Source organism: Candoia aspera, chromosome 3 (assembly GCF_035149785.1).
Source record: "Candoia aspera isolate rCanAsp1 chromosome 3, rCanAsp1.hap2, whole genome shotgun sequence".
Classification (NCBI taxonomy): Eukaryota; Metazoa; Chordata; class Lepidosauria; order Squamata; family Boidae; genus Candoia; species Candoia aspera.
The window spans coordinates 56,083,042-56,110,717 of record NC_086155.1 but is presented as its reverse complement, the minus strand read 5'-3'; the positions used below and the strand labels follow the sequence as shown (position 1 = coordinate 56,110,717).

Genomic DNA, 27,676 nt, shown 5'->3' with positions numbered 1-27,676 from the left:
GAACTTCAAATCAGAAAAAATCCTTGGTTTAAGTCGGGCATCCTTTTTGTCCCTCTGAGTGGGTAGAGGCAACAATTTCAGCCCCACCCACTTTTTGTGGGTAACCCTTGACAAGCTGTGCAAAGACTTGTGTGGTCTTCAGACCAACAGAAATGGTAGATTCCAGCATATAAAAGATAAATAGAGGCACTGAAAACAAATCAAAGGCAGCGTCAATAGTGCTTCCCTGGGAAGCAAATTCCAAAGGATGAATACAGCTCACTTTTTATAGTGCAGGTGGTGTTTTTCATGGTAATCTGTTTAGAATTTTGAAAGTTAAAACTGTACCTAGACTCAGAAGCCTATAATCTTTATGATTAGATTTGGAGCTGGTGGGAGAGGGCTAATCATGGATATACAGGAATCAGAAAAAATATTTTTTTGTAAATGCTCATAACCTAAACAATATAGATTTCATAGATTTCATGATTATGAGTTCTGATTCAAGTTGGCACTAATAATTATGAGTGCTAATAAAGAAAAATATATTTAAAGTACATCTGCCTGCTAAAGCAAATCTAGGGCAACTACATAAATATAACAATAAGGAAATGAAGTACTTACTTACTCAAATCTCAAAATTGTTAAGTAGCTTTTTTAGCTTTCTTGCAAGCATAACAAATCTGTTTCAAATCAGTATTTTTGAAGTGTCAGTGGATTCTTGTGACACCTTTGGATGTTCCAACTCTTCTGTGTTCAGCTCACTTGCTTAGATTTGGTTTATAAAAAAAGTTCCTCAATTATGCATGGATTTTGTGCATTTAAGTGATATAAACTGATTGACAAGCTAGTGGTGGGGTTAATAGATATATGAAGGATTTTTGTTTCTGGGAACAGCCCAATAAGTGTGCTTCCCTTCTTTTTTATTTGAATTCTACTATGTACTGTAAGGACAGGTGCAATTAACTCTCCCACAGCTATGATTTTGCAAAGCTCCTTCCTGAGGGTCTTATCTACTTGCTTATTTCCAAATAAAAGACAGCAAAACGAATATGTAGGAAACCCGATTATTCAAATTTATTAACATCAAGAATTATGCAATGATGCTGTAGAATTTTATTAACAAATAGAAAACAGACTGTATACAACAGTGACCCCTACAGCACTATGCTATCACAAGGTAAAAATGAATGTTCTCTCCAACATCACCACCCAGGATTGTTGATTTCAATGCAGTTTGGATACATTGGATAATACAGTTAGAGACCTTTCCACCACCTTTATTTTTAGAGCTATGCACTTGGGAGAAGGCTGTAATCTCCCCGCCTTTAGTGCAAGTGTTAATAAAGAGTAATAATATATAGTACCATTAAATTAATTCCAGTAGTCTTGCCACATTGGTTAATTAAATCATCTTGACATTGTGGAAAATAACAGCATTCTAACAACTTTTAAATGTTTACAGGATAGCAAAATTTAGACCCAAACCCAGCCTCTAAGAAGTGATTTCCTTACCTGAAAACCCCCAATCCTTCTCCCCCTCCTATAACCAAGGTACCCCCATTTGGGGGCTGTTTGTGCAAGAAGGCTGGCCTTCTGGAGTTGTGCTCTTTTACCTTGGAAAATACTCTGATATACTTTGTTGGCCACATTGTGGTCTATGCAACCACACCTCAGGATGCTATTGGCACGGAAAGGACTAAATAGATGAATGTTGTGGTGAGGTCCCTTTTTAGAACTTGACTTTGTGACAATAATGCCACGTTTCCTCCTGTCTTAACAAGACAAGCTCTGAGGGCAATGGGTCTCTCTTTCCAGTGGAAAGTTTACATGGGATCTGTAGAAATATATGAGGTCACTGGACACACGTCAACAGGATCAAGCATCCAATCTAGCTGCTAGAGCCCCCTCTGACAGACAAGCCTATGGAAAAAAAGACTTTAGAATAATCATTAGGTTGGCTCCAGCTCTGTGGAAATGAACATTCTACAAAGGACTGAAGAGGGAGCTGAAGGATCCCAGAGCTATGAGCCAGGTGCTAATATTAACCTGGGAGTGCCCGAAAATGGGCAGCGCCACTATGGTTGAGACAACATAAAGGGGGGGAAAAGCAAAAGAAAATTCAAACCCCACCACCTCTATTCTCCTGTTTTGCTTGAGCAAAACATTAAGACTTGCAAAAGAATTTTAAAAAAGAAAAGATATAAAAGGCTAGTTAACTATTTTACATATATAAAAAATCCCATCCCTTCCACCCAGTGACCCTCACCATGAAATGCTATCGGGGTGGGGGGAGGAGGAGGAGGAGGAGGAAAAGGAGTGTAGGCATTAACATAAATCCATTGGGTGCCTGGAAATGTTAGAAGATGGTCCCAATTTTAGCATGGTGGCAATGTACCTAAATACTGTGGTCAAAACTGGTTGGTCATGGGGAGGCTGTTGCTGCAACAGCAGCATCTGCACAGAAGGACTAACAAATGGGCGGCTGGCTGGAAGAACCCGTCTCTGCTCTTGGACATTCCTGCTGCAACTGGCTGAAAGCATTAGTTACGTTGCATAGTGATCAAAGCTGCCAAGATACTCCAGAGCAGCCCGATAACACAGCTGATACTGGTCCTGGAAGGAGAGAAATAAAAATCAGCATTAAGTTGTAAAGGTAGCCATCAGCTGCACCATTATTCACCATTGTTCAGAGATTAAGAAGAAAATAGGAGGCCTTGCTCTACACTCCATATTACAGACAGTTTTTTGTTTTTTTTTACTTTATACAATTGCACCCATTCCTGGACCGGGAGGCCCTGCTCACAGTCACCTGTGCTTTAGTCATCTCCTGTTTAGATTACTGCAATGTGCTGTACATGGGGCTGCCCTTGAAGACCATCCGAAAGCTGCAACTGGTCCAGAATGCAGCAGCATATGCAGTTTTGGGTGTCCCATGGTTCACCCAAGTAACACCACTGCTGAGCGAGCTGCACTGGCCTCCAGTTGCTTTTGGATGTAAGTCAAGGTGCTGGTTAACACCTTTAAAGCCCTACATGGCACAGGGCCAGGTTACTTGCATGACCGCCTCTCCCTGAGAGTACCTGCCCATCCTACTAGGTTAGATAGAGTGGGTGTGCTCCATGTCCCCTCAGATGTTGCCATCTGATGGGACCTTGGAGGCGTGCCTTCTTGGTGGCCGCTCCAGTCCTTTGGAACAGCCTCCCGCTGGAGATGAGAGGGACCTCTACCCTTTTAGCCTTCAGGAGAGCTGGGAAGACCTGGCTCTTCCTCCAAGCAATTGGGCTAAGATGGGGGGGACATTTGTGAGGACATTTGGTCTCGCACCTGGAGGGAAGGGTATATTTTTACCTATGTTTTATGGATCATTGTGGACCACCTAGAGTCATTGTATGAGATAGGTGGCCATGTAAGTCCTATAAATAAATACATACCTACTTACAGGAGGTGACTAGCCAGTACCAAGCAGATGCTAGATCTTATACCAAATGAAAAGAAGTATCAGACTCAGCCTTATCACATATAATACTTCAAAGTGCCAAGCAATAAGGCTGTGGTGGGAGTTAATTCCTAGTCGAATTTGTAGGTTACATGGCAAGCAACTGGATACTTTGATTATATAGGAAACGCAATTATACAGAATTTTTGGCTGTGTTTACAACCACCTGGCATTAAAATTTGTTTACTACTAAATTACAGTACTTTTTTGGCACACAGTTGCTATAGGTATAAACTACAGAAGGGAAGACGAAGGATGAAAATCTATTCCCTCCCATCTGGCCCAATGGAAAAGACAGATGTCCCTTGCACTAAAGAAGGAGTAGCACAAGATAATAGACTGTCTTGACTGGCAATATCAAGGGTAGCGCTTGGGAATAAGGTGTGTGAATCAGAAGGAGAGTGTCTACAAAGCCATTCTTTTTAGTTTCTCCCCAGCAAATAAAGACTGCATTCTCTTGCTGCTCTCCTGCAAAGGGGTAAAGCAGTCCACTGGTATCAGGGGCTCCAGCTGTCCTTTAGGCCTGACAGGCTGATTGAATAAATTATTCCAAGTGCAATGGTATTCAGGTTGCCTTTCAGGATGATCTTACGGAGAGCTGGCTGATCCCTTGTAAATATTTGCTGGAGCTGTTCTTTTTTCATTCCGCCTGTATCTGTCTTGTCCCAGAGCTTCTACAGATTATGGGAGCAGTTTGGGATTTGTGAATGCTTCAAAAATGACTTGGAAAGAATGTTCTGCTATTTATTAAAGTACCCTGGCTTTTTTCAGGCATAAGATTAAGAAAAAGATGATGATGCTTTAAAGAATGAATTCACTAAGTTAGTTAAGTTCTTACAACAGCAGCATCTTTTTCTAGGCTTGTACAGAAGCATGAATAAAGTCACTTTGAAGCATGCACTATCTGATACACTGTTGCCATCACGTGATCCCTGAAAACTTTGGGTATTTTATTTATTTATTTAAATTTATTGTCTGGGCAGTGTATTGCCCTCCAATTATTAATTGTAGTTTTTAGTGTGATAGAGGGCAAAGCTACTACCTATCCGACTGAACAGTAACTGCATTATTCAATTTTAATTCAATTTGAAATCAGTAAAATCAAATTATGTATTTGTCCTGACCCACCCCTCCTATTTTCCTGTATGCCCCCAGTATGCTATTCAAAGACCAGTTGCAGGCCTTGAACCAGAAAAAGGTGGGGTCCTTTGGCTATTGCCTTGCATTTCTTTTACTATTTCTGTTTCTTGTAACAACTTACACGGTGCTCCAGGAACTTCCTTCTTTCTATTAATTGAGTAACTGGCCAAATCAGCTGTTTTATCTTATTGTGCCTCTTATATGCTTAAAACAGATACTACATACATTTTGTTTTAACTAACCCTACTGCCTATATTTGAAATCTGTTATGTTTTACAGGACATTATATATCATTACAGAAATGAGGGCAAGGCTGATAGCTGCCTAATTAGCAGATATGTTAGACTACCCTATTTTCAGAATTAGCCTCCCCATTTTGGAAGTCAGAGCTTTGCTCCAGTCTCATCTAATGAATGTTCAAGTTTCACCCTCTTCCATTATAAGGCAGCAAATAGCCTGGCAGGTGGCTATACCTCTGTCTGCACCATGGCTGGTCGCTGTGTCCTCAGGGTCTTCACAGTCTGGAACATGTCAACTACACCTTCATAGCGCATACGCTCCAGTACAATACTCAATGTGATGAACACTCCAGTGCGTCCGACCCCCGCACTACATACAAGGAAGAGAGTAAATAAATAACAATCCCAGCTTAGACTGTGTGCAAGGGACTGACACCCCAGAAGCTCATAACTTCACACAACCTCCCCCCATATTCTAAACAGCCTTGATGCAAATGCCATGCTGCACTTTTATGCTCACAACAGCAATTCTCTTGTCTTTCTTCTTAAAATGCTTCTGTCTACAGAACAGTGACATCAGTGCAGCAGCTCTCTAGCTTTCCTGGCAACCTTATTTACCTCACCATTAACTATCCCTAAATGAGCTTTCAGAGATAGCTTAATGCCCAAACTCACCTGCAGTGTACTGTGATGGGCCCATCCTGGCCAAACTGCTCCTTAGTTTTATGTACTTGGCCAATGAAGTCAATAAAGCCTTCACCTGTTTTTGGTACTCCCTGCTCTGGCCAGTCAGTGAACTGGAATTGCCGGATAGTTCTTGATTGCCCATCCTAATTGTGGAAAAGAGAGTAAAGTCACTGCATCCTGATTTCATCTTGTAATGTTGCTTACTAGTTTCTGGGAAGACCTGAGGGGAGTAAGTCAAATCTGAGCTCACTGGCTACGATATTTTATACCAGAAGGGCACTTGCTGTTAGGACAACAAAGCAATGCCTGATGATAATGCCTTCTGCACCATGTTTCTGATCAATGATGGAAACATTAAGGAATTCAGAATATGTTGTGTAATACTCACTCTAGCATCAGTGACCTTAAACTCACGCAGGATGTATTGAGGCATGTTATATTCGGCCATGGGATCCACTACAAAGTACTGGTACCGAGCAGAGCGTTCTGCTGGCCAGTACTGGTGGCACTTTTCCTGGGGAAAAAAAAAAGTAAAATTCATTAGTGGCAAACAATATAGTACTACTTGCATGAAAACAATAAAAGGACTGAAGCTACAATATTCAAAAGTGGCAATATGAGATTCTTCTTAATACATGACTCCTCCCTCCCAGCAGGAAATGACTGATGAGTTTCACCTTGAATAGCTCTTCCCCCCCCCCCCTCAACATTTCCTACTAAGCAATCAGGTTGTGCATTCATCTGTCTTCCCAGTTCAATGTTTGATAGGCTTTATTGCTTCAGCTTGACCTTCTCATTGTGTAGTCCTCAGTAGTTCAGTGTCAGAGAGGATATTATCAGATGCTGTTTTAAAATTTGCCATCAATGAGTTGATACAGAGAAAAATCACGTAGATTCTTTAAATTACATTTAAAAATTCAGGTGCCTCACTAGATATTAATACATCATCATTGATCACGAAGTTCAGTGAATGAAAACTACATGGAACAAAACAGCTTGAAGGTTTAACCCTCAAATCCTTATCTGCTTCCTCTGTTATTTCTATTCATGTCGGCACCAGTATTGTTGTCCTAAACTCTCACATTATCTCCACACTGTCATACCCACTTATTCTAAAAAATGCCAAGACAGAGTCATTATTTGCAGAGAGATTTGCATGAGTTTCTGCCGTTGTTACAAAATGCACCACTGAAGTCATTTGTTCCATATGGCTGGTGTCAAGTGTGCAGTCTGGCGTATCTGTAATATTTTCTTGATTCCAGATCTGCCACAATCTTCTGTTTGACTTTTTCTGCCAATAATTGTATGATCTCATTTAGAATTGTTTTTCCAAGATAATGGTATGTACAGATTTCTTTAGTTGTGACTCTTCTTAGATACTCCTGGACTACAGCATCAAATTCAACCATCACCACCACAATTTTAAGGAAGTTTCCATTGTTTGGCACATATAGCTGAACTGAAGAACCACTCAGAGCTAGATTTATGGTGGCAAGCATTCTTACAATAATGGTTAGCCTTTTCAGAATGTTTTGGCAGGAATGAGACTCTGATGCAATCTTCTCTTGATGCTGATCATCTGTGGTGGCCTTTAACCTTGGTCTCAAGCTCTTCACACCTAGAGAACATTCTCTAATGGTTTGATGCCTTCTCATGTGGCATGACAGATATTTGCAGTCCTTAGTTCCTCTAGAACCCAATGTACCTTGAACTTTAGACTGGAAGACTTTACCACAAAAGCAACATGCAAGCCATGGTCCCTCCACTTTGTAATCACTGGGGATTTCATGCCAGTAATGTGTTAGATGAAAACTTCTGAATTCATTGTGCTTGGGAGCTTATTGTGATCCACATAGTACAAGGAAGTCCCCCAACCTACTGAGTCTGCAGTCCTGGATCATACAGACTTAGAGAATTAAATAGCAGCAGCTGTTTTTGCAAATTAACCACACTCTTCTCTGATCAATACTTTTTTCAGCAATATGCATGATTATATCCATGGAGACACAGAGACAGCAGTAGCTGCCAGGTCAAGGGTACCTGACTAACCAGATCAGGCATCTTCTCACTACCTCCCTGTAAAAGTCCGTGTGTCTCAGGAGAGTTCCTTCCTGCTTAAATACAAAAGCCGCCTCTACTTGCTTGCCTTTTCTGAATGCTGCCCCAGAGGGTTATTGTCTTCATTTAGTTATGACTGCTGTTCTCTGCCAGCTTTGCAGGCTCTCAATACTCAATTTAATGGGACAAATAAGCAGAGCGGTAGCAGAGGTTGAAGGAGAGAAGATTCCAGCATCCTAGCAGCCTAAGTGGCTCCTAGTACTACTTTGTCCTCTGTGAACAAGTTGACTGCCTGTTTTCCTCAAGTGGGTTCAGGGAAGTAGGAGTTCCACAAGAGGCTCCCTGAGAAAGTGGTGTTAAATCAATCCAGGCTCTTGGAGAGGGTGCTAGATAAGTACAAAAGGCTCCCCCACTTCTCCTGCAGCTCCTAATGCTTACTGTTATTTCCTATCCTGCCTACCAGTTTATGAGCCTTGATCCCTCCTCCTTTCAGCATAGCACTCTATTATCTCTGTGTACGTAGAACTGAAAGTCCCTATACATCAACAACAGGCACAATTTTCTGTACTCTGCATACTAGTAATGCCTCCCTTTTCCAAGATCTGGCACTTGAGGCAATTGCCTCAGTTCACCACATGGTGAGGCCAGCCCTGACAGACAGGATCAGAAACTGGCTGAGGGGTTGCACTCTTCCTCCTACTAGGAATGCCAGGAAAAATACACCCTTGCCTGCTGGAGCAAAAGGAAGGAACAGCACAGTTAATGGATACCTTCCTCTACCTTAGGAAAAATCCCAAGAATTCAGATGGCTCCAAGGACAGATCTTTTGGCCACTAACTGGAACCCAGGAGAACCTTTCAGCTATGAGGGCTTTGTGTAACATCTTCTACTGTTTGTTAATATACTTGTGTCTCAGTCCTAATGAGGGAAAGCATGTTCAGCTGAATGACCTGTCCATGGATCTGGAAGCTCTTTGTGGAAATCAAATTTTGCAGTACAAATCTCCCCCCAGAACTTAAGATGCTTACTTACCCGCCCCATTTCTCGCAATTTTGTCAGCATCACCACAATGGTGGAGTTGTGTTCCCACAGCATTCGCCAGAAATCCTCTGTAGTCTCAGCCAAGGGTCCCTGTGTGGCAATGTAAGCCTTCTGTTGTCTGCAAGATATCAAACAGTTCAGATTGCTGGCCAACTCTGGCACTTCTGGGATGGGAAGAAGACTGTAACATAGATTTAGGTCAGGTCTGGGCAGGCTTTGAGAGTTTGTTAAGTATTTTAGGGCTTATGTTGTAATTATTTTCTTTTATTACTTCAAAATGGCAGGAAACTTGTACTGACAATTTGGGGGAAATCACATTGCCAAAATTCAGTAGCTTAGTTGGAGATTATGTATCTTTGAGACTTTTGGTGAACATCTGATCAGCTACTATCACCTGATTCATCATGAAATAAGAAAGACTATTCAAAGTCATTCAATGCTTAAAAGATTTATGTCTAGTATCAGTAAGAAACCTTGTGTTTTCTAAAACATACATCTGGACTGGAATAGCCTGCTAGATTATTGTTCCATTAATTATGAGCCTGTCACAAGTACTACTGGATAATCTGAGATGTGTCTTTTGCAAAGGATCCAAGGAGGTGGCACATCACACACACCCTTCCCCAAAGCATCTACCATCCCAAAATCTAGGTCCAGAAAAACCAGAATTCATTTAACATCTGCAGGCACAGGGCACTCCCTGTTTAAGCATCCCAAAATCTATGCCTTGTGAAGACAGGGATAGAGATCTAGATTCCATTGTGACATTAAGAAAGAATGTAAATCCAGCCTAACTGTGAGGCTGTGATACCTTTATTTTTCCACTATGGGGCACTACAGATCCTTGAATATAACCTTAGGCTCTCCACTCAATCTCTCCAGTAGTGCTAAAAATTAATGAATCTGGTGTAGGGCAGCTGTAATGGTGCAGGACAGAGATGGAAGCTGCTCCAAGGTGGATTTATCAGTCAACATAAAAGGTGAGAGCAGAGGGTGAGGGGAGGAAAAACAAATTCGAAACAAAGAAAGATGCAGCTTCAGAATTATCTATAGCACCTTGGGCCAGTTGATCCCTTTTGATAATGTGGAGAATGATTGCTCATTTCAAATAGAAGGATGGGAAGAGATAAACGGGAGCCTGCAGGGACAGTTTAGGTAAGACATGAAATGCTATCTCCTGTAGTTTGGCAGGCACTTTAAGCAGCATCCTCTCCCAATAGTAGCATTTCTGTTTTAGCACCATATACATAAATGTGGCACCTCATAGGGTGAGTGGTAGGATATGAAGCAGAGACATGGTCAAAAACCCATCTGCTTTTCTATCTCTAACACAGCCCAGAGGCCGACATCTACTGAGGCTCTTTACTGTTATATGAAAATTTCTTTCATGTTCCTAGCAGTCTGGCAATGTCTTTATTAAGCCACCCCTCATACTGCCAATTCATTCCTGCTTTTGCAGCCCATAAGGTGTCTTGGGGGGAGTATAATAAAATAAAGGTCAGTGCTTCCCCTCATGCAGAAACTACTATCCCATGAAATATCTCTGAATCCGCTACTGTAGGCAAATTGCTCTGCAGCCTGATTTCTTCCTTGTGCAACATGTTCTGCACCATACCTCTCAAGTGATGAGGAGTGGTATTGCAATGCTGGGAGGAGATCTGACAGCAAGATGTGCATGTGTTTGAGAATGAACTATACAGTAGGTTGTCTCAGTGGGTTGACTGCAGGAAAACTAAGAATGCTGAAACCAGTACCTCCCACCACTCAGTTAACTAGCTAATACAACTTGAAAGGAAAAGGTAGGAAGAGGAAAACCACTAGGAAAAAGCAGTGTGATATATGTGCCATGAACCTGGCTGGTTATGCATGCTCTCACTGCCTCAGTATTGCTTGACAGAAGTGTCCAAATTAAGGAAGCAGGAATGAACATCACAAACGAGATTCAGATTTTGGATAGGAGGTATACTTTACCTGTAACCATCTACAAAGCTAGCATTGATATAATCCGAGCCTTCAACACCCCGGATTGGCTGCAGGCAAACCCTTGTCAGCTCATAGGGCATGATATTCACTAGGCGGTTTTTGAATTTGTTGCATGGAAGATTGGCACTGATGAATCGTGAGGTATGTGCTTTAGAATTGGCAAGGAGCTGTAAAGAGAAAAGTGACAAATTGGCAGGGGATGCAGGACACAGTGCTCTAGGAGCAACAGGCCCCACAACATCACGTACAATTGTTCAAACTTAGTACAGAAAAAAATAATTACTGAGAAGATGATAGACCTTGTTTAGATAAGAATTACTAGCATTCATTCCAATAGGGAGAATATTCTTGCTCACATTCTTCTAAGAATTTGCTGCCAAGCCAAGCCACTGTACCATTAAGATTTGAAAGCACAACTGTCCCATTCCCACTTTATATTTTTAGATTAGCATTTTAACGTATCTTGCGCATCTAAAAATCCATGAGAACAGGCCCAAATTTGATCTACAGTATACATGCATGTCAGAACTTTATGAAATTGTCATTCAGCAATATTGTCTTTCTAATACCGATTGTGCAATGCCCCCAAACAGCCCAAAGCCACCTATCCATTATTTCCATGGGTTTTCCCAATCTTCTCTCTAAACAGGTATAGGAAGATCTTCTACGGATATCCACATTCCTGGCTGCTCAGTATTGATGCAGAATCTCCAGGGAATAGTTGTGCTTTGCCTCATAATTCTTAGTTCTGTGGAAGTTTATCTGCCAGAAAACTACTCATGTGCTCCATCATAAAGGAAGTATGCCTGGAAAGCAGGCAAGAGAAATTCCTATTGGCTTTTATCTAGCACAAGGTCAAATTGAGATTTTGGAACAGATTTTCAAAGCACATTCTCTTCCAGCAAGCCACTTCTCTCTCTCTCTGTGACTCTTGAGCCTAAGACCAAGTCACTTTTAGAGACAGGGCTGGTATTTGTGTCCTGGGCAGTTACAGGTAGTCCTCACTTAATGACCATTTGTTTAGTGATGGTTTAGACATACAACAGTGCTGAGAAAAACAACTTACAACCGGTGCTCGCACCTACAACCATTGCAGCATCCCCTTGGTCATGTGATCACATTTTGGGTGCTTGGCAACTGGTTCACATTTATGACTGCTGCAGCATCCCGTGGTCATGTGATTGCTATTTTTTACCTTCCTGGCTGGCTTCTGGCAAGTAAAATGAATGGGGAACCACATGATTCACTTAAAGACTACATGGTTTGCTTAACAACCACAGAGATTCGCTTAATGACCACTGCAAAATCAGGTCGGATTCGCTCAATGTCCACTTTGCTTAGCAACCAAAATTCCGGTCTCAATTGTGGTAGTTAACTGAGGAATCCCTGTACTTCAGTCTACTGCCAAGTCCCTGGTTCTATGTTCCTGCCCTTATTGCTGCTGTCTGCTAATAGACAACAACAGGGAGAAGCAGCAGCCACTTAGAAATGGTAGTCTGAGATTAAGACCAATTCCTATCATGACAGAAAGGGAGGTGGTGCAAGGAATGGGTATTGGTGGTTTTCTTGCTTGAGCAGTATTCGTACTTGTTCTCTCCTCTTTCTGCTCTCTGGGAATGGTCGCAATGGGAGGAAGAAGCAAGTTTGCTAAGCCTTGCACCCCGTCTCCTAACTCTCATTAAAACAGAATCAGACATCCAGCTGGTGCTGATGGCTCCTTTTCTTGCTTGCTCCTGCCACTCTTTCATCTAAGACTAGTATTTATAGGAAAGAAAAGCAACCGCTGTGAGTAATCATTCCTTTATTCCTTTCTCTGGATATAGAAGGGATTGAGCCCAGAAACAGAGGGCAAGTTGAATGGAGGTATGGTGAGGAGAAGCAAGCTAGCAATGTTCAGAATTCAGCACTGGTTTTGCCTTCTGATGCTTGCACAATAAATCATTCTTTTGACTTTAAAACTATTTACCCCCATCGCCTTTTCTGTGCAAACACACATATTAAGGGAATTAGCAAAGCTATCAACATATATCAAAGCTGTAAAAAATACTGATGTGAAACTGCTAAAGATGGGGTAGGTGCTGACAAGTACTGACACTTGTGACCATGACGGGTCTTCCATCTCTTGAAATGTGTCGAACCACATGCCACCTAAATCTGGCAGCCATTTTCCTTTTCCTCTATACTAGGGAGAAGCAAGCGCGCAACAAGGCAGGAGGCACTGGAGCTGGCCGATTTCTCAAGTGTTTAAAGTAGTAGTATTTCCAGGTAAGCTTTTCTTAGTGACATCACAAACACTCAGTTTCCATTGGGTTCTGGATACAGCTCCAGTTGGTCTGCAATGTAGTGCTGCTGAGAACTTCATTTCAATCTGCCTTCCTATATGCTTTTCTAGAAGCTTGCCAGTACAGGACAGGTATGTTGAGGATATATAACTCTGCCTCCAGATGTATTTTAATTACTTTCTACAGCATTTAGATGCGGTGGCGCTGCGGGTTAAACCGCTGAGCTGTCGATCGGAAGGTCGGCGGTTCGAAACCGCGCGGCGGGGTGAGCTCCCGTTGCTCGTCCCAGCTTCTGCACACCAAGCAGTTCGAAAACATGCAAATGTGAGTAGATTAATTGGTACCGCTTCGGCGGGAAGGTAACGGCGTTCCGTGAGTCATGCTGGCCACATGACCCGGAAGTGTCCTATGGCAACGCCGGCTCCAAGGCTTTGAAACGGAGATGAACACCGCCCCCTAGAGTCGGACACGACTGGACTTTACGTCAAGGGAAACCTTTACCTTTACCTTTTACTACAGCATTTAGAAATATACCAAAGAATCATTATCCTTGGAAAACTATTTTTCTTCAACTGAGGAATCAATTGTCAGTGAGAAATGACAAACAGGAGTCTTATCTAATCCTATAGTTGCTCTGTAGATTTTATATACATGGGTAACATTGTAAATAATCTTCTACTCACCTTAAACTCCAGTTCCATAGCTGTGACACTCTCACCTGGAGGTACCTGACTCAGTTTCTGGATGTGGGCAAAGAGATTGCGGGCAGGCACCTCGGTGTTTCCACAAGTGGCTGCTTCTAGCAAGGCTTCATGGATGAAGATATACTGATCCTCAGTCTGCACCATGTAGTTTCTCTGTGAGCGTATGCATGTCACATGCCCATAGATGTCCACTGTCTTTTCATGCTTCATCCTCTCAAGCATGGCATCAATCACAATGAAGCAGCCTGTCCTGCCTACACCAGCACTGTAAAAGCATGGCACAAAGTATGAAATTGGGCTCTGCACAGTGGCAGAGCTTTAGGATATCCTGAATCTTTTCCTAGTATGATGCAAGAATAGCTTATCTTCAAGGTCACGCCGAACTTCTGAGCAACTCTATGCCCTGCCTTGCATATGCATCTCTTACAGTGTAAGGCCAGTGCAACCTATTCTTACTTAGTGGAGGCAGTCCTTATGGGACAAGCAACTGACAGCCCATCAACAAGCAAGAGATATGGTATCTGACAGCTAAGACTTCTGCAGCAGGACTTTTCCTTGCAGCTGCCCACATGTAGTTCTTTACAGGATTTTAATAGGGAGAGAGTATCTGTTAATTATACACAACTCCCCTCTGAACCAGAGCATGAAAAGAGAACATTAAATACTGTTTCTAAGGAGTTTGTGAAAGCTGCAATGATGAAGAGGTTTGCTCAGTAATAGTTCCCACTCAGCTGCAATAGATAAATCACTGGCTGGACAAGATGCCGATTCCTGGTGAACTAAAGTTTATGGCTGAAGCACTTTTTTTTTTTTGCCCCAGACTGCAGCATGAGGGTTTATCACTGTGCATGCAAAATGCCAAAATGTGCAATATTGCCAAAATATAGAGATTTACAGTTCTTTTTCCATCATGTTACCATGATAGTTCATCAACATAGATCTCCTACATATGTAGGCATCAGCCTTACCTGCAATGTACAACCACTGGGCCAGCATCAGGTGGATTGCATGCTTTCACTCGTCTTAAGAACGCTAAAATAGGAGTAGGGTATTCTGGCACGCCATGGTCAGGCCAGGCCATAAACTGAAACTGCCGTAGTTCCCGCTTTTCACTGGAGCCATTCTGCAGACAAAGCCAAAATATTTCAGCTGGAATGGGAAGTAGATGAATTCCTTGGCTTGGCACTCAAGTCCCATAGATAACTAAGGTCTCTTCAACATGCAAGTTGATTGTACATCTTCTCTCACTACCTGCTTATTTTCTGTACCATTTGGTTCTATTTTTTAAATACTATTTTAGATCCTTGCTGTGATTTGTTGTTCATTGTGTTTTCTTGTGATTGTAATTTGAATTCATATGCAATTCTGAAAGCCATATATACAGATAGTAAGGAAGATGACCTTGACAGAGATATGCAGGAATTGTTACTAAGGCAAAAGGGGCCAAAACATTTTTTTATTCAAGAGCAAAGACATAACATTCAGGAATGTCTCAGGCAGATGCCTCCCTAATTCACTGATGTATTAGTAGGAGGGGGAGCTACAGCACAATCAGACTTGCAAGACTCTGTTATTATAGAATCTCAATAAAAGTAGTTTCAGTCTTCCTGTGGAATTGATTTCCTGGTCTACCTAGTAGGGCTGACAGTATCTTAGGAACTGCTTTTAAATATTTAAGAAATATTCCTCAGGCTATTCAAGTATTTACTTAATTACAGGTAGTCCTCGCTTACTGACTGCTGGTTCAGTGACTGTTCTAAGTTATGAACGCTGGATATATTTCTGGGAAGTGAGGAAGACTACACTGTCTGTGGGGCTGGGATTTCTACTTTAGATACCATCAGCCTTTTTTTATTAATGTGTTCTTATTATATGTCATGGGCTATTTTATCTTATTATTTTATTATAGTTTATTTTATGATACTATAATTGATTATAGTATGTTATTCTACAGCTATATAAACATGTGATTCCTTCTCCTCTTCCTCAAAAATCCATTATAGCTTGTACATAGCCACTTTCCCCCTTCTTCCAGTACCTTGTACAGGGCAAATGTTCGGACTGTATAAGTTGCAAGTTCAACTGTGTCCAGCAAAGTCACTTGGATCAACCCGTAGGTCTCTGTACCACGTCCGGGCCAGTATTGATCACATTTTACCTGCAATAAAACCTCAGCATTAATGGATAGTGCCTGGAATGCAGCTTTCACTGGGTTCCATAAGATTGATACTCTCCCCCCATTCTAATTCTCAAATTTTACCTGCATCTACTAGGAGTTATTGATTGACAGAAGAGGACAGATTTGGGAATAAAATACAGAAAGACAAAACACTCAGATTGCATTTGGCCAAGACATACAGAGAAACTGAATGTTTTTTGTCTTGTCTTGCACATCATTTTATAAGAGACCAATATGGCTAAATGACCAGGCAGGGAGCAAAGAAAGATAAGATACTTGATGCTCAGAGGCAGGACTAAGAAGCAAGGATGCTAATGGGTGTGAAGGAAAGAAACAGAGAGAAATGGTCAATTCAAAAGCAATTTCTTTCCATATAATTTTCTGTCCTTTCCCTGCTCTCTGGGAAGATTGGTATCTGTAGACAAGCATACTCATTTATCCTCCTCTCAGGGTGAATATGAGAAGCCTGTCTTCTTCAGGGTGTAATCCTCTGCTTGGGATTCTGCTCAGGCTCCTAGCATAAGGTCACCAGCCTCCTCCTTCCCAGGTATCAACTGTGAGAGGAGGCGCGGTGCTTTTCATGGGTAGGATATGGCAGCTTCCTAACAGAGACAGACAGCAAGAGAGTTTGACCAAGGGAAGCCCATGAAGGCTGAGCAAATGCAACAAGCTCAGGAGTGGAGAGGGTTTCATCTCTTTGCCACAAGCCCAATGCACGTGTGTGTCTGTGTGCACACAGGGAGAAGTTCCTTCAAGGGACTACTGAAAAGGCTACTTTTGGCTGAGGTAGTTAGTCTCCTTGTCTGGGAAGGGTCAAATAACTGGGAAACTAATCAGGCTATAGTGCCCATTTTATTCTGTTTTTCATTCATACTCCCATACCTGCAATTACACGTTGTCAAAGCCAAAGACTAGAGCTGGAACTAGCAGCACTTTTCTTGCTCATAACACAACCATAGATGTGCCCGTCTAAATCCCCATCTCTTCCACTGAGAAGGACTAGCCTCAGTATGCTTTTGTATGCACAACCCATAGCAATGCTACTTGTTCCAAGTCAGGTGGAAGTAGCACAAAATGGACCATATTTCTCCACGTCCATTTGCCAGTATTTCAAAACATACATGCATGCCAAAATTTCCCCAAACATATCTTGCCCTCTGCTTTCTATTCTTCTAACATCTCTCCCTTGTCCATTTATACAAAGAATCAATGTTTGACTAAAATAGGAAAAAATACTCTGCCCTCTACAAGGAAGAATTAACAGAAATCAACTGGAGCTCTCAAGAAACAGTCAACATAATTATACAGGGCGTGTGGAGAATGTGTAACAACAGACTAATTGGAAATCAATGGTGTTCTGCTTTTTAATAGTCAACAGTTTTAATGGGTGAGGCTTGTAATCATTCCTGGATGAAAAATGAATGTATATCCTAGAACCTAGAACACTTCTACTGAAGTGCACCTTGTTTGCTGTGACTATCTGGAATCTTGTGTTCAGCCTGGATGGCCAAAGAGCTTTTTTACATACATAACAGACAATACAACATAGGAAAGCAAAAGTTGGGCTTGCAGGAATTTCAGCAAGGGGCTTCCTTTCCACTCTTACTCCAGGGATATTGTATTACTGTGTATATACAAGCATAAAACAAACTTTGAAGTAATCTATCCCAGGGTTTAATAGAGAGCCCTAGCTGGTAATTGAAAATTATTTATTCATGACCAGATAAGAGTCACTCACATTTTCTGCCAAATTTACCCATAATGTTTATGCCCCATTTTCAAGCTCTGTAAATTTTATGCTGAAGCTGATGCATGATGGCACTAAACCAGATAAGAAAGCCTTTCTTCTGGCACTGCTCACTTCTCATTAATGTCAGGAACGCTCACAACCTGGAAATTCATTTACTGCTGGCAGCCCAAGGGTCCCTCAGCTGCCGGGAGAACAAGGCGGCTTCCACACACAGCTTCAACAACGGAAGAAGAGCTAATCTGATACACAGCTCTACCTAGACCCATTTTAAAGCTCACTATCTGCAAATCGGGGGAAAAATCTCAAATATATTTGGACTTAAGTTTATTTATTAAGTGATAACAGAAACTGGAAGAGTAGCAGGGATGTTTTCTCAGGAAATGGCTAAAATCCAAGCAGCCTGGATTAATTTTGCAAAGGGGCCCTAGAGGCTCCGAAGAGATGGCATATACTGCTGATTTTGTTGCCAGTTGCAAAGACATTGGATGTAGAAATGGATCTGCTCTTTGCAGCTTTTATGTAGTATGCATGATAACTAAAAATGATGCACCACCAAACTGGTAGGAATTTCAGGTCTTGAGTACCAAGCAGCTCACAGATTTTTTCCAAGACTGTTGCTATTTCACAAGATTTGGAAACTATTTGAAGCACTGAACTCCAGAAATCCCAGATGTCCAACATTTAAGGCGACAATTCAAGGACAAAGCATTACCAGGCCTGAGAAAGTGACTGCACCTGCTAGCACTCATCTAAAACAGCTCTCAAAACTCCTGGGCGGGAAGAAGCCCTCATGCTTGGAGATAAGAAAAGGGTCAAGCTTGAATGAGCACTGAAAAGATGCTCAAAGGTGTTTAAATGTGCATCCTCTCATTAGAGAGTTCCCAAGTGCAGGGATGAGGCTTTTAGTACAGGCTTTACTTCTACCTCTTCAATGCCTCTTTGACTGATTCCATTCTAAGGCCATTATGATTCCTTAGAGAGGGGGTTCCCTGGGTGGGTGTTTCTGTTCCATAGGAGCCGAATTGTATCTGTAACTGCTAGCAAAGGCAAGTGGGCCTCTAATGACTACTAGTATGAACTCTGTTAAGTGCAGAGGAGCAAATGGGTAAGCACACTCCCCCCACTATACTTGGCTGGGCGGGCAGGCAGGCTAGCTTGGTGAAGTATGTCACCTGGAGGGTGCTACTGCATCCTCCATCTCCTAGGAAGTAATTAGGAGAGAGAAGGATGGGAAGTGTGCTACCAGAAGATAATGTGCATTTCAACAGCAGCAAGGCAGGAAACAGAGACAGGTGCCCAAAGGGCCTTACAAAACATGTTATCTTGGAGAAACACACTCTGTGGGGCATCTTCTGATAGCTGGGCAGCCCCCAAATAACACTTGCTGGACTTTGGATATTCATGTATTCTGACACACACCGAAAAAGGGGAGGGGGTCATTTCTCTTTTACCTCATCTACTAACATTATTCTAAAACACAAAGGCCTCTTCTAGACTAATAAAGCCTAATTAATAAAGTGCAAGCAAACAATGTGGCTGCTGCTTAAATGCAATTATGCAGCAGCAACTGAAGTGCTTAAATTATTGAAGCTTGTGGGGCATTCACTTCATACCCCAAACTGTTTAAGGCACAAAGCTATCAGCATTTTGATATGCCTGAAGCACAATCAGATGTCACATCAAGAAACTGGGTCTTATTTTTTGTTTGTAACCTATTTCTTGCCACTGCTTTGCTTCAAAAGGCTTATTATAATGTTCTTTCTCTCCCATCCCCTTCATCTCCACCATACACACAGTAGTATTCTGGATGACCGCATATCATTCTGCTTGCCCCATCTCAAAAAAACAAATGGTACCACTGCAGAACATGCATAAAAGATGAGAAGAAAAACAACAATGTATATGGATTATCCTTAGTTGAATAAATATTAAACAATAGGGTATTTAGCTTAGAACAATAGATTACTGAAGAGGGATCAAGAGAGATTTATGAGATCATGAGTGATAGAGCAAGAACAGTTAGGAAAAACTCACAGAAAGCTTGAAGCCACCCATTAAAGATAAAAGGTATGCATTTATGTATTTAAGTCAACCTAAAACATATTTTCTCAAAAATGCATGGCTAACATAATGGAACATCTTGCATTAAAATGTTATAATGCCACAAGTACAAATTTTATTAATTTTATTAATTTATTTATATTTAAAATTTAGTCACCGCCCATCTTGCTTAATTATATTAATTCATGAAGGATTGAACAATAAATGGGGACTAGACATGACACCCCAAAGGCCAAGTATATTCTTTGAGTAGGGTTTGCCATTCAACAGCACGAACCACACTTTTTCAACCTGAGATAGAAGTACAGGCTCTTTCCAATGTGCTCTCTGCAGTTCTGTAGGATTTTTATGACACAAAGAGGCATTCTTTTTTCAATATTAATTCAGCAAAGCTCAGGATACATGGTTGCATGCATTGTTCTCCCTCCACATATATCCCCCACCTTTATTTAGCTGTTCCCTGAATATTCCCTATTTCTATTGCCTGACTCAAATCTGTTTGACTGAGTACACCATAATCCTGTGGTTGGCATGGAAACATAATATATTCTGTGCTCATTACAAGAGATGCCACCTTCTGAAGAACTCTCTGCCCAGGATCTCCAATTGAGCTCCATGTTTTGCAGGGATATTCTGAAACATAGGCATTTTACATTCAGAGGCCTTAAGGCAAATGAATACTGTTCACCTATTCAAACTATATGCACAGGAGAATTTAACATGGCAGCAGCTGTAATTTTTGGGTACCAGATCCAGCGGAAGACATCTGGAGAATGGCTTACACATGGAGATTACTCCCCACCCCACAAATTTCCATTTATAGAATATATATAATTGATACACACAACCCTACTGTGGGGATATGCTTCTCAGTGTATGGGGGTTAATTGTGCCCAAAGTGTGTGATTTGCTAACTAGATATGATCCCTCCCTCTCCTTTTGAATGCTTTTGAACAACTTCACAAGGAGTGAGATGAACTCAAGCCACTAATTTCCACAATGATTCAGGTTGAGATTCTATCATTTATATGGTGTTCCATGGATAAGAATCTCACCATGGCCCTTCAGATTATGAATTATTCATAGCACAGGTGACAAATTAATCTCATAGAACTATTTATAAATAATTCAGAAGAATTTCTTGAACTAGCTGGAAAAGGAGATTCCATGATGGACATTCATTCATTCATTCTGCCTTTATTATTATTATAAATAACTCAAGGTGGTGAACATACCTAATACTCCTTCCTCCTCCTATTTTTCCCACAACAACCCTGTGAGGTGAGTTGGGCTGAGAGAGGGTGACTGGCCCAAGGTCACCCAGCCGGCTTTCATGCCTAAGGCGGGACTAGAACTCACTGTCTCCTGGTTTCTAGCCCGTTGCCTTAACCACATGTTGACTAAGTTGGACATGTTGGTACCATATATTATTCCCCTTTTCCCCTGCAATGTTGTACAGTTGTCATTTCCCCAAAGATTTGCCCTTAGAGTTCTATTATATAAAGCTGCTAATATTCTTGGTTGCACTGTGTTCCCAGCATCAGCATGGACTACAACTCTCTGAACTACTCATGTTCTGTTGGAGAGACTGAGTTTGTCCATACCCGAGACTTTTCCTCCAGTCGGGTCATCATGACGATTGTTGCTGTACGTTGTTCCCATACCATCCTCCAGAAGTCACTGAGTGTCTCTGGCAGAGGCCCTTGTGTAGCAATGTAAGCATTCTGTTTGCGGTAACCATCAATGTAATTGGCATTGATGTAGTCACTTCCAGGGACCCCTGCATGACACAAAAAGGGCATGAGACTTCAGGACTGTGTATGCCAGAATCCTGAGCCATGGAGAGAGAGGATAAAGATTATAATGATGCTGGTGCTACACTAACATTTGCCTTTAAATCTATTTGTGGTGTTTTGATTGATTTTAATGTATATTATATTACAGGAGTCCTGTAGGAGTACAGCAGTTTATAAATGCAGTAAATAAGTAAGCAGCCCTTGACAGAATGCAAATTGGTGGGAAATACATTTTAATGGACATTTAAGCATTACACAAGAAGGAAGTTGTGTGGAATAGGACAAACATCCTCAATCACTCTGGAGACAATGGTGGTCCAAGAAAGATTTATGCCATTATTTTTGTGTCTTGCTAATACAATAGCATAAAATCAAAGGGTTAGCTATGAAAGGTTAGGACAGCTTTGCAGCCTAATTCTCTTTGACAACAATGTATCTAGAATTCTATCTGGAAGAAGTTAATAAACAAGTCTTTCATATAAAGGCAGAGTTGGTTTTGGAGCACATACTCCATGAAGATCACAGCTAATAGTCTGTCAGGCCAATTTTGCAACCTGACATGCATTTTGGAGTTACTGGCTTAAAATATAAAGCCATAAGGATAGACAATTATTATGCTACTTTCTAATTCTAATGAGCCACATTTCTTTCCCTTCTCCAACCCATTTGTTGTTTTGTCCGAATACAATATGACAAAAGATTAAATGAATCAGGTCATTTGGGAGTTGGGTGGTATATCAATTTAATAAATAAAATAAATTTGGTAGTTGAATATACCTAGCTTGGAAGACTTAAATTCCTTGCCTTACATAAATCCATGATAGTGAAAGTATGAGAACAAGGACTTATTTGGAAAGTCATAATGCAGAAACCAATAGACTGATAAAACCAGTAACATTGCCCAGACATCATGGATCTAAAAATTCTAGCTATGGCAATAGGAATGGCGGTCTACTCTTTGTTCTCCCATATAGATATGGTTAGGGAAGCAGTGCACACTCTTAAAAAATGCACTTTTTAAACTGACAGGATAGCATCCCTAGAACAACATATATAGAGTGGCCAATTCAAAAATATAATGGATTGAACAATCTTTGGATCAAAGACCTATAAAATAATTCTGATTAGGATGTGTTTATGAGTATTGAAGAAGGTATGAGAGAAACACTCTTTCTACAGTAGAAACATGATTTTGAATCTTGAGAAACTTTAGTAATCATCAAAAATGGAGTGCATCATAGAAAGAACAAATAATGTTCCCTCTTTCAAACTTTTCAACTATGAAGTGTTCTTGTTTGTCTCCAGCTGTTATCAGGATAACTGGAGAGGTAGCAAGACTCAAGTTATGCTTCACTGCAGCCATCACCAACTTTATACCTACCTACTTTTGTTTGTAAAGTGGCCGAAGTGGAATTCCTGATATGATATAGAGAGTGTATGGGTTATAGTGCCCATTCATTCATCTGCATCAGCTGATCAACATATGATTCCTGGCAGCATTACAGCCCTGTTTCTGTCTTACGTTGCTCTCTTATGTTTTGTAGCCAAAGTTGGACAGATTACAACTGATTCCACATTACACTGCAGAAACTTTAAAACCTCGTATCTGATGCTGCAGTTTATTAGTGAGAGTAGCTGCTAATAATCTTACCGTCAATGGAGGTCAAGATGACACGAGAGTGGTCATAGGCAATCACATTTGCATAGCGATTCTTTGGTTTGTTCACTTCCAAGTTGGAGTTCTCCCAGGTGAACTGCTGCCCAGGATCAATGGACTACAAGGTAGATTAAAAATAAATAAATACATACTAAGATTCAGTGTCTCTCCTCTCTCTCTCCTGCACACATACGAACAAACTTGTGGCATATTTATTACTTTTCCAATTATTATACATTTTCTCAATATTGAAACAGTATAGAACAATACACTGAGTAAACGTAAGTTTCATATGAGTTGTTGGTTTGATGGTTCACAGGATTTACTTGCTGGGTGGAACATTCAGTCTAGTTAACACCTCCATCTATGCTGGAGACAACACCCAACAATAATCGTAAGAACTGTCCCTTTGCTATCAATGCGGTATTTAATGTTTATACCACGATTATCCAATATCCAAATCACAAAACACAGATGTGATATGAATTGCTGTCGCATGAGAGTAAATTTTCGTATGTAGTATAACCGAAAATATATCACAGTTAGCACTTTTTGATGCTTAAAAGGCTAACTGTCCAAAAATCTCTAAAACAAGAATAAGAGTACAAGCATATACACACACATACATATCAAGTGTGTGTGTGTTACAGTTGAAGGCATCTCTCAGGAATGAACTGAGGATATGATAGCTGAATTTAGGAATACAGATCAGTGGACACAAAAGTGGAATGTGTGTCTGTATGTATTTATGCATACATATGAAATATAAAATGAACCGCTCCCATACAACCTCTCTAGTAGCTTTTCCTAACTTGGCATGGCAAACATTCAATATTCATCCTGGAATAAGCATCTCAGAATGCATTATTGGGTGGGTTAAAGCATAATATCTCTCTCCCAACTGCTATTCTTTTCCTGCAAATAATTTCTCACATTACTTGCCAGCACGGAAACAGCAATCCAAGTTCTTAGATCAATATCTGCTGTTCAACACTTACACCAGAACCAAATCCCTTATTTGCTTACCTCAGCTACTAAAAAAAGAGAAGTATCAGTCATTTTCCCAATAAACCAGAAGTTTATATGCCAGGAAACTAAATAGCCAGAGAAATGATGCCAGAAGCACCGAGGTAGAACCCTGAATAACATCAACTGCTCTACATTTAGGTTATTTCCAATAAATAAAGGGAGGTCCATGGGTTGTACGCAATCCCCCAGCACACCATTTGTAGTTCTCCAACACTGCATGATCAGATTTGATAGCAAAATGTCTGCTTTGCGGCAATGCAATTCTTTCAGTTTCCTCACTTAAAGTGCGAGAGGGAGGTTTCTGTGAGACTTCTGCTCTCATTTCCATCTTTCAAAGCCTAAGCTTCTAACCAATTCTGAAGACATTAAAGGTGGAAATAGGAGTGGATTTCTTCTCTTTTAAGGGCCTTGTGTTTCCTTAATATACAAACACAAAGGCTTGTAAGTCCTTCCAAAATGGATGGAAAAGCTTGGACTGCCAAGCTGTTATCAACAAACAGCACACGTATTAGTGTCAACAGAAGGAATGATGGCCACGTTCAAGATACTGAAGATTCCTTTCTGGCAAAATCGAATGTCTCCACATCAGTTGTAAAGGATTTCCATTTCAAGGAACAGCAGTTGGATATATAAGAGGGATTTTCACAAGTTCAGCAGGAAGGATAGGACATCATAACCTGGCTAATAGGTGGTTTGGGAAATGCAACATGAAAATAGACATTTCCAAAAGAATCCTCACAATCTATTATCAGCATAATAAGCAGACAGTGCAAAACAACAGAACAATTTTTATAGCTGACTGTAGTCATACTAAGTACATCTCCCAATTGATAGAGACAGATCCAGGGGTGGGTTCTAGATGAAACTTCTATAGTGAAAAAGCTGTATTTCATTCATGGAATTTTATGAAGTATTGTAGAGAGCATTGTATGCTATGTTGTTGGTTGGCAAACCACAACAGCTGTGCGAGATGCTTATTTACATTGAACCTTCCTTGAACTTCCATAGTGGATAAGGTTGTAGCAAAAACTTTCCTCACAAGGCAACAGGAGCTGTAACCTGAGCTGTGCCAGGAGGCTATCGGGGGTTACATGAGGTATGCATTGCTATTTAGACCAATCAGCCTTCTGCTATGTGAATTACTGTTTTAGTGCACTTGCTTAACTGGGAGAATAATAAGAGAGAGCTTACGGCTTGAATCGGGGCTCTCATCCCAAGAAACTGTGTGTCGTGTATATTCTTCATGAGAGACCACAAGCTCTCATCCCGAGGAAGTTGTGTCTGTGCATTCTTCCTACATTCTTCATGAGAGACCACAAGCTCTCATCCTGAGAAAACTTGCAGCCTGAGTATCCTTCATGAGAGACCACCACAAGTGGTGACCCCCCCCCGACGTGATTCCTTGCAACCCTTTACTCACCAGCTGGAATAGCTATGGTGCACCTCAACTGAATCGCTGGACGACTTCAGTTCCCTTTCGTGAGTATGGGGAGTAAACTTTCAGTAGGGCAGAAAGTTCATGCCAAAGAACTGAAATGTCTGCTAAGGAATACGTTTATTAAAGCAACAGGAAAGCCTTATGATACAGACTTAAAGAGACTTGAGGAACTTTTAAAAATTGTATATAGTAGATGTCCCTGGTATCCAGAACAGGGATCATTGGAACTTGGAGATTGGATAAGAATAGGGAAAGAATTGCATGAGGGTGTTCGAGCTCCTATGTCTCTGTTAGCATTGTGGAAGAAGATTAAGGAGGCGACTGAGTATCATGCTCAGGCATTTAATGCTAATACCACCGCTTCTTTGTTGCCGCCTCCAAGCGCCCCACCACCATATCTTTTAAAACCAACTCAGAGACCCCAATTAACAACTCCGGGTCCTCAAGTGACACTGCCTGCTCCTTTAATTCAGCCTGTTGTGGCACCTGTAGAATCACAAGAGGAAGCGATGTACAAAGGAGCTGTTAGAACTGGGTTTGAAGCGTCCATGCATGCTGGAACCTTATCAGGAGAAGAGTTATTGGAAGGTTTAAACGCCTTCCCTGTTTCTGAAACTCAAGACAATACTGAAGCAGCTGATGAGCTTCTCAAGTGCATGGCTGCAGAAAATGCCAATGCTGATTGTAAGAAGGCTTTACAGTCTATCATTTCTCGACCAGAGTATTCTCTGGCTGACATGTTAAAAGCTTGTTTGGAGGTAGGGACTAATGCCTGGCAGATGGGGACTTTAGCAATGGCTCTGCATAAGGGACGCCTTGGCAAGCCTACTGGTAATTGTTTCAATTGTGGGAAGCCAGGACACTTTAAAGCACAATGCAGGGCACCAGGGGGAGGAGCAAATATTGTCAGAGGGACCAGTAATACTCGTTTTAAGCCAAAACCTCTTTGCCCAAAATGCAAATTAACTGCTTTACACATGTTGGTGCAAGAACAATTATAAGCTGGTCATCTAGAGCCAACAACCAGTCCTTTTAATACACCAGTTTTTGTCATTAAAAAGAAATCAGGCAAATGGCGTATGTTGCACGATCTGCGTGCTATTAATGCGCTCATCATGCCTATGGGTGCCTTACAATGTGGGATGCCTAACCCTAACTTAATCCCCAGAACTTATGAATTAAGAATTATTGATTTAAAGGACTGTTTTTTTTTTGTTTTTTTACTATTCCTCTTTATCCGAAAGACAAAATGTTGTTTGCTTTTACTGTGCCAGTTTTAAATGCTGACCAGCCTACGCAACGATATCAGTGGAAAGTTTTGCCTCAAGGGATGCTAAATAGCCCCACCTTGTGTCAAATTTATGTTGCTACTGCTTTAGAACCTTTTCGGCTCCAATATCCAAAATTGTTAGTTTATCATTATATGGATGATATTTTAATTGCAGGTCCTTCTCTTCCACTGTCATGGTTGCATGATTTACAGACATGCCTAGGAGAATATGGTCTTGTAATTGCATCAGAGAAAATTCAATCCTCTGAGCCTTTTTTATATCTTGGTCATAAGCTGATGCAAACCTATTCTCACCCCCAACTACCATCTTTGGAGATTCAATCTCCCATTTCGTATGTTAAGCTGCAGCAGCTTTTAGGGGCAATAAATTGGCTCCGTCCTTATATTGGCCAAACAACAGCGGCCATGAGCCCCTTGTTTGCTGCCTTAAAAGGTGGCAAAGACCCCACAGACTTAATTACCCTATCGAAGGAACAACTTCAGGTTTTACAGAATATTCAAGACAGCCTTGCCCAACAGTGGGTAGATCGCTGTCAAGATAACATTTTTTTCACATTGGTTGTTTTATCAACTGGCAAGCTTCCTACTGCGGTCTTTTGCCAGTTGCTTTTTTACAAATCCACCTCTAAACCTTTTGTTTTCATTCTTGAAAACCTCCTGCACATTCCTCATCGTACTATCACTCCTCTGGCTTCTTTGTTTGCTACTTTGATCTTCAAAGGACGCTCTCGTAGCCGAGCACTAATTGGCTTGGATTTGATACGAATCATTGTTCCCATCCCACTGCGAGAATGGGAAATTTTTTTCTCAGAGTCTTCTGACTTGCAAATTGCTTTGACTGATTATGTTGGCACTGTCACCTA

General features: G+C 41.1%; 1 protein-coding gene across 3 annotated transcripts in view; it reads right to left on the bottom strand.

Annotated features, from left to right (window-relative positions):
- Window positions 1–1,032: 1,032 nt before the first annotated feature.
- The window catches only part of PTPRF (protein tyrosine phosphatase receptor type F), a 567,382-nt gene continuing 540,738 nt past the window's right edge, over window positions 1,033–27,676 (bottom strand). For all 3 annotated transcript variants that reach the window (XM_063297776.1, XM_063297775.1, XM_063297777.1), the window contains 11 exons: window positions 23,050–23,173; window positions 21,207–21,382; window positions 15,651–15,770; window positions 14,581–14,735; window positions 13,592–13,877; window positions 10,615–10,793; window positions 8,635–8,761; window positions 5,933–6,058; window positions 5,533–5,687; window positions 5,092–5,227; window positions 1,033–2,595 (listed from right to left, as the gene is read on the bottom strand). In XM_063297776.1, coding sequence (XP_063153846.1) covers window positions 2,527–2,595; window positions 5,092–5,227; window positions 5,533–5,687; window positions 5,933–6,058; window positions 8,635–8,761; window positions 10,615–10,793; window positions 13,592–13,877; window positions 14,581–14,735; window positions 15,651–15,770; window positions 21,207–21,382; window positions 23,050–23,173 — 1,653 coding nt within the window. In that variant the 3' untranslated portion in view covers window positions 1,033–2,526. The remainder of the gene's footprint in view (window positions 2,596–5,091; window positions 5,228–5,532; window positions 5,688–5,932; window positions 6,059–8,634; window positions 8,762–10,614; window positions 10,794–13,591; window positions 13,878–14,580; window positions 14,736–15,650; window positions 15,771–21,206; window positions 21,383–23,049; window positions 23,174–27,676) is intronic.